The 6,977-nt window shown below is 38.9% G+C and overlaps 1 protein-coding gene across 1 annotated transcript in view; it reads left to right on the top strand.

Moving 5' to 3' along the window:
• The window catches only part of AEBP2 (AE binding protein 2), a 76,117-nt gene that overhangs the window by 427 nt on the left and 68,713 nt on the right, over window positions 1-6,977 (top strand). The window contains exon 2 of the mRNA XM_019544471.1: window positions 3-172. Within this exon, the coding sequence (XP_019400016.1) occupies window positions 3-172 (170 nt within the window). The remainder of the gene's footprint in view (window positions 1-2; window positions 173-6,977) is intronic.

Here is a 6,977-nt window from a genome sequence, read left to right as displayed (position 1 = left end):
AGCTCAGCAGCAGTAGCAGCAGCAGCAGTAGCGTGTCGAGCGGCGCGGACGAGGGCTACGGTACGGGCGGCGGCGGCAGCAGCAGCTGCAGCGCCACGTCGGGCGGCCGCCGCGGCAGCCTGGAGATGTCGTCGGACGGGGAGCCGCTCAGCCGCATGGACTCGGAGGACAGGTGGGTGCCGCCGAGGGACCGCCCTGCCCGGCAGCCACAGGTTCTCCCCCCGCCCCCCCAAAACCGCCACCACCTTGATCGGCCATCGAGAAAAGGGGCCGGGGCAGCTCTCTGGTGGGGTTCGTGTCTGCCCACCTAAGGGTGGGTGTATGCTGTGTGGCACCCCAGAAAGGGTCTGCAGGCATCCCGGGGCACTTCGTGGTGTCTCGTTGTGTCCTCCCTCCATACACAGGGTTGAGAATTGCCGAGAGAAGTATGTAAAAGTCTCTTGTCCCTCCGGCTTCTGTGGGGACGAAGGGCCTCCTGTAAATGATTTTGTCACTGGCTGGGTTTCGTGACCCTAAGCAGGACAGTTACTGATTTCTACAGATGTAAAAATCTACTTGGTCCTAAGTGTTGTGCTTTTTTTTTTTTTCCCCCGAGGGGTGGATGGGTTGGGTTGGGTTTGGGGTTTCTTGGCCTCTTCTGGGCTCGGATCAAGTGTAGTGAAGTTCTTGAAATGCAGCCCCCTGGATTTATTTATGTTTTGGTAGCCCTTCAGTCTGGTACCTATAGGAGGTTTTTATAAGCGTAGCTTAATAGAAGGTGGATATTTGCATTGTAAAGTTTCATAGTTCTTCCCAGGGTGCTGTTGTGTCTGGTGTTTTGTTTATTTTTTAGGTTAACCTATCTCTGAAGTTATACTTCCCATTACAATGCAACGAGTGTGTTGTAATAGTCGAAGGTGAAATGTTAAATGTTAAACTGAGTTTATTTTGATGCGTTCTGTCAGCTTCAGTATAAATGGCTAGGTCCTACAGAGAGGAAGTAGCAACCTGGCTGTAACACTTTGCTTGGAGAATTTTAATTTACTTGCTCCAGCATATGCTGCCTTCCATTACATGGAAAAACCTTTCCACATCTTTTCTCTCACTAAAAAGTATGTAGGCGATTTTGTTCCTTCTGATTGTTTTCCCCCCTTAACTCTAGCGTGGGTTAAGAATAAATGTAGCTGTTACCTTTAGAAAACCATTCCTCAATTTTATATCTGACTATATTGTGTATATAATTGGATCTACGCAGAAAAATAATTGGGTTCCATACACTAAAAAAGTTCTTACCCATTTATATAAAGTTTTGTAAATGAGCAGTTCATTTCATGTGTAATGTAGAGTTTACTTTAACCATTGTCTGTGTAGTTTAAACTGGTAAAGTACACAACCTATATTGGGATTTTTTCATAGTTGGGTTCTAAGATGTATTTTGAAAATAAAGTAAAGCTGTGTTTTTCACTACTCAGAATTTGTTAGTTTTCTGGGATGTTAATGCAGATGTGTATAGGAGGCTTTGATGCGCAGCCGCAAATGTTCATGAGCTGTGTAACAAGTGCCCCAAATGGTTTTTAAATCAAGTGACTTGATCTAAAAATCATTACACTTTTATAAAGAACAGATATTTTATTATTATTATTTCTTTCTTTGGGTTGAACTTTCATGTTGGTCAGATTTTCAACTTTTTCTCTGTAACTCTAAGGCTTAGAAACAGTTCTTAAGTGAAAGATGAGACTTTTTATGAAATCCTGCATCCTAAAGAAAAAGTCTTACTGCCAGATGTGCCATAAACTTGTAAAGAACGGCAGTTGTGAGTACGCATTTTTTCTTCTCATCTAAATTGAATCATATATTCAGGTGGCTTAGTCCTTGAAATATTAGACCAGAAGAGGGGAACTCACTAACCTGTGGGGCTCAGCCCAGAGAAGTAGTTGAGTTAGGATAGGAGAGCAACAGAAAAAAATGGCAGCGTTTCTCTTAAACAATTTACCTGTTATCTGCTGGGACTCATGAGGAACCCTAACTTTCTTGCTATTTCTTTTTTTTGTGTCTTTCCATGTTCTGAGATGGCCGTGCATCTAAGTCTGCGTGCAGTTTTCTGCACCCACTCATAGCACCCTTGTTGCTTTTTTGCAGATTCAGTCACAGGAGTAGGGGCCCCAGAGGCAAGGTGTGGCAGGGACTGTCCTGTTCTGTGATGCCTGTGAAGTGCTCTACAGAAAGTACACTTTCCCAAGCACAGCATAACTTCTGTTTTGGTTTTGACTTCCTTTGGATTTTTGGGCTGGTAATAGTAGTTTTCATAATTAGAGTGCTCTTTTACCATTTATTCTTGGTAAAAGTTGCAAAATGTTTTTTTGTATCCATGCCTTACCACAGCATGTGCTTGCCTCCAGATTATATTATTAAAGTGAAATCTACATGGGGTTTCACCTTCTCTTTTCAATAATTGCAACTCCAGCAGATACAGCATTTTGCTTATTAAATGGTGTTTCACAAAGAGAAGCATGTTATGTTATGCTGTGTGAACTTAAGCTTTGCTCAGGAATCAAGTTAGTACTTAAAGGTTAAGGCTTTCACCCATGAATCCCTAAATGGGTTGAATTCTGGTTCTTTTGGAGATAACATCTTACACAGTATGTACTGGGGTGCTCAAATTAACGGCCCTTAAGTTGAGCAGAAGTGGCTAAATGGAAGGGCATTCTTGATGATGCATAGTCTGTCATGCTTTCTATAAGTAGGTTTGGTAATGCTCAGATCATACTCTGAGTGGCACTCCCTCCCCCGCCCCCTGCTTTTCTTTTGGAGAACTAATGAAAAGGAGGATGTGGTGGAACGGAGTAGGCTGGTGTTGAAGTTCTTAGTCGTGAAATTCATTAGTATTGATCACAATTACAAAAAGTACCGAAATAGTGAATTAATTTGCTATAGATTGAGAATGAAAGATCTAAAATTTTGAATATTTAGCGTTCTCGTATTTAACTGAATCTTTCTTCCAGAAGCAGTATGTGCCTAAATTATTATATAGGTGACTCGCGTGTTTCTGCCAACACTGACATTTTTATGGATCTTGGCAAAATCACAGATAGAAAAGAACAGCAGATCCTGGGTGTATTAAGAGTTGTGAAAATTACTCTGTAGAATGCAGGCACTTTGAAACAGGCTGACTATGGCTCAAAATGTGTTTTATTTCTTATTTTAAAAAATATTTTTAACGTTTATTTCTAGGAATAGAGAGTTCCCTGAATGTACTTTTGAGGCCCGACTGCATTTCTTCCCCCTCCCCCCCCCAAAAAAAGAAGGCATTAATAACTTATTACCTAAAAGAATTTGTCTCACTTCAGAGTATTTTTTGATGGTTGATTCTCTTTTTTCATTGCTACTAATTTTGAGAAGGTACATACTTGCTGATCTCAGTTGTCAAATAGCTAAACCGATACCCTTCTTAAAGAATGTATAGGCAGCTAGAAAGTAATTGCTTAGGACATGTCTTCACTTTTCATTCTTGGGAAGTTGTTTCAGAACTCCCTTCTATTCAAAGATCCCTGACCTGAGCTTGATGCTCTCAGTTTAGGCTAGCTGTTGCATTTAGGGCTGTAAGACAGAGCTCAGGTAGCTCTTTCATTTGCAGCTGCTAATGCATCAATTTTGTAATAAAGACAGAGGCTTAACTAAGTGTTGACAGTCTTTTGGTGCTTCCATACAATTTCTGTAGAATTTCTGGAAGGAAAAAGAAGTTCTCCCATGATTAACTGGAAAAAAATACAGCAGTTTATCTTATTGTAGGGCTAAGAATCACTGAATGTTCCTCCAGAAATACAACATGCTAACAGGTGAGTACGGGGCTTTACTGGTTTCAGTAACTTGGCTTTGGCTATAACTTGGTAGTGCAGCCAGTTCACACCCATGCTGGCTAACCCAGTGTGTAGACCCATGTAACAATTATGTCAGTATTAAAGGCTACAGATATAAGCCATTAACATGTAATTGTTAATGCTTGCTTCTGTAATGAGACAAGTGTAGCAAGTGTGTTACAAGTCTGTAACTGACAGGGTTGCAATGAGTTGGCTAACTTGCCTGTTCTGTAGCAATATGTATTGTAACAGCTGATGCATGCTTCAAAGTGGCAGCTCTCCTTACCTCTTCAAAGCCCTTAAGAGAGATGTTTGTCCATAGCCCCAGGTATCTGGACCAATTGCTTAAGGCATGGGCACCCTCTGTGCATGGCATGCATCAGGTTGGAGAGGGGACAGCAACCCGTGGCAGTTAGGGCAGGAAAGCAAAGCAAAGCAGCAAATGTAACAGGTTCAGGGAAGCAGGGCAGCAAATCGAACAGGGAGCAGAAAGTGGGACAGAAGATCAGGCAAGGGAAGGGGATTGGTGTGGCACTTAAGGAGGGTGTGTGGCTAACAGCACATCTGTCAAAAAGCTTGGCCCTCTGACCTATGGTAATTCTGCAGTAGTGAGGTATCCTTACAAATAGTAAAAACCATTCTTGAAGGCTGCTTGTAAACATTGCATTTCAGGAATAACATAAAATTTCTTAAGTTTGCTAGTTTTCTTGTAAATATTAGATTAAATTTGTTAGAAGTAAATTTTTACTTGGAGAATTATTTGGATTGAATAATCTGTGGAGGGACTAGGTAAAAGAATGCATATTGAATCTGCAATTTGAATGAACACAAAATGTTTCAATGGAAAAATAGTTTAAAAATGTAGCATTCCTAACTTCATTACACTTAATATGGTTTTAGGAGGAGAAATTGTATTTTATTTGTATGATATTTTAAAGCAATTCTTTACTTTTATCTAATGGTTTTCAGTACGATCCTTAAACTCTTTTCCCACATAAAGCCTCACTGCATCCTTTTGGAGTTAGTAAGAATTCTTTTTACAGATGGAGGTCCTGGGAGATGCTGGATCTACCTGGTCCCACACTGGTAGAACTGGAAATAAAAATTAGGAATCCTACTTTAATTTTTTTTAAATCTGACTTTAAAGAGCTACCCTGATCTCTGATGTCTGTTGATTTTTACTTTTTTCACTTTATCATTGGATCTCTAAAGGTTTAGTGACACTGATTACCCCTTTTTCCTGCTTTTTAAACTGTCAGTTGTAAAACTGAATCATCTTGTAAATTCACTTTGTGGAGGTATGTGAATTACAGTAATGTTTACAAAGCAGAAATGCAATCTGAAATACAAAAAAGAAGGCAGAAGATACTAATAGTCTGTATTTTTGTGATGCATTAATGTGACCTGATTGCAGAATGTGTGAGAGCTTTTCTTTGGTATCTTTGTGGAAATTACACATCCTACTCAAGAAGTAAAGATCATCTATTTTGCACCCACAACAGGGTGGTTAAGATAATGGGCCTCTATAGATATAGATGTATAGGTATAGATATAGATGGATATCTATATAGATATAGATCTCTCTCTAATTTTAGACCAATAAATAAATAAAACCAGCAAATAATAATAGACATTTGGCTAAATAGGCTCTTGTTTATAATTCAGGAATTTTGATGGAAATTACATTGGCGCTGATTCTTTGGAATCTATTTGTGAAAGCATCTTGCATTTTCCTTTCAGATTAGGAACTAAGGCATGGTACAGAATTTTTTTTTAAAGGGAAATCTGTTTTTTTTTGTTTTGTTTTCAGAATGTCTTTCGGCCTACTTGGTACTGGAAAAAAGTTTGTTTAAAAACCAAGCAACTCTAACGTTAGAAAGACCTGTTACATGTCTTTAAAATTTGTTGCTTGTTGTAATTATTGGTGGGTGACTCTCTTTGTGGATTCATTGAAAGAATTTGATTGCTTATACTGTGTGTCGTTATCTGAATCTGTTATAGTAATCTCTAAATTTTATCTAGAATCTGGTATTAACACTTTAGTCACCTACTAAAAAGAGAAGTGAGATGCAGTTCATATAAAAATGCTGATCCATGCCATTATACTTGACATTGAGTGAATGAGTTTGAGGCCTTATGCTTACCTTCATGAGTAATGTGGTAATTCTGGACCCAGGATATCTGGTCAGTTCCATGATTTTGGGGAACATTCTTGGCCTCTGGGGGAAGTGTGATTTTTTTGGAGGAAACTGGACAATCCTGAAAGGAGAAATTACATAGTTATACTTCTGTGTCTCTGCACATGTGCGGTTACTAATGTGGAATAAATTAAACTTCACGTTGTGGTTGAATCAGAACTGACAGAGCCAGCTTCTCTTTATTTAGGGCTATACTGTGATCGCAGGAAGGGTTTCATACAGCAAGGGGAATCACCCACTTGTCTGTTTCGAAGGAATCCTCCTCCAAGTTTTCAAGCATTTTTAGACTTAAGACAGATAAAGAGAGAAAAAAAATATGACCTTGGAGAAACTAAAACAAGTTTACTTAATTGGACATCTGTGCACAAGGTAATAAGACATGCCGGATTTCTTATCTCAAAACATATAACTGAAATAAGCAGTATCAGCACTTCTGGTCTCTGTCTGTTTTTCTAGTCAAGTAGGCTAGAAGCCGACTAAATTTACTCCTACATTCCCTAATTATTTTTTTTAACAAGTTAGATATTTATAGCCATTCAACTTCTAGTTTTTCTTTCTCTTTACTTTCTGCTGTTTCAACAAAGACATTTTATACTTTGTTTTTGGTTGATGGGCTATTCCTTATTTGCTTATCATAAACACTAGGCATACTCCAATAAAAACAACAAACAATATCAATGAACTATGAATGATGGTAGAGCCTAAGGAACTGAAAATAGAGCCAAAGTAAGAATTCAAATTCCAACTATCTGACTTATGCAATTTAGCTGCTTCTTTTCGAATATGTTTACTTAAATCCTGGATTTTTTCTGAATTATCGGGAATATAAGTACAACATTTTTTACCTATTAAAGCGCAGACGACTCCTTTGCTGGCTAGTATATAATTTAACACAAGTCGGTTTTGCAATGTCATTTGCCTTATTTCCTTCATTTCTGTATTT

This window comes from Crocodylus porosus, unplaced genomic scaffold (assembly GCF_001723895.1).
Source record: "Crocodylus porosus isolate Cpor-Errol unplaced genomic scaffold, CroPor_comp1, whole genome shotgun sequence".
NCBI classification, from domain to species: domain Eukaryota; kingdom Metazoa; phylum Chordata; order Crocodylia; family Crocodylidae; genus Crocodylus; species Crocodylus porosus.
This window is presented reverse-complemented; position numbering and strand designations above follow the sequence as displayed.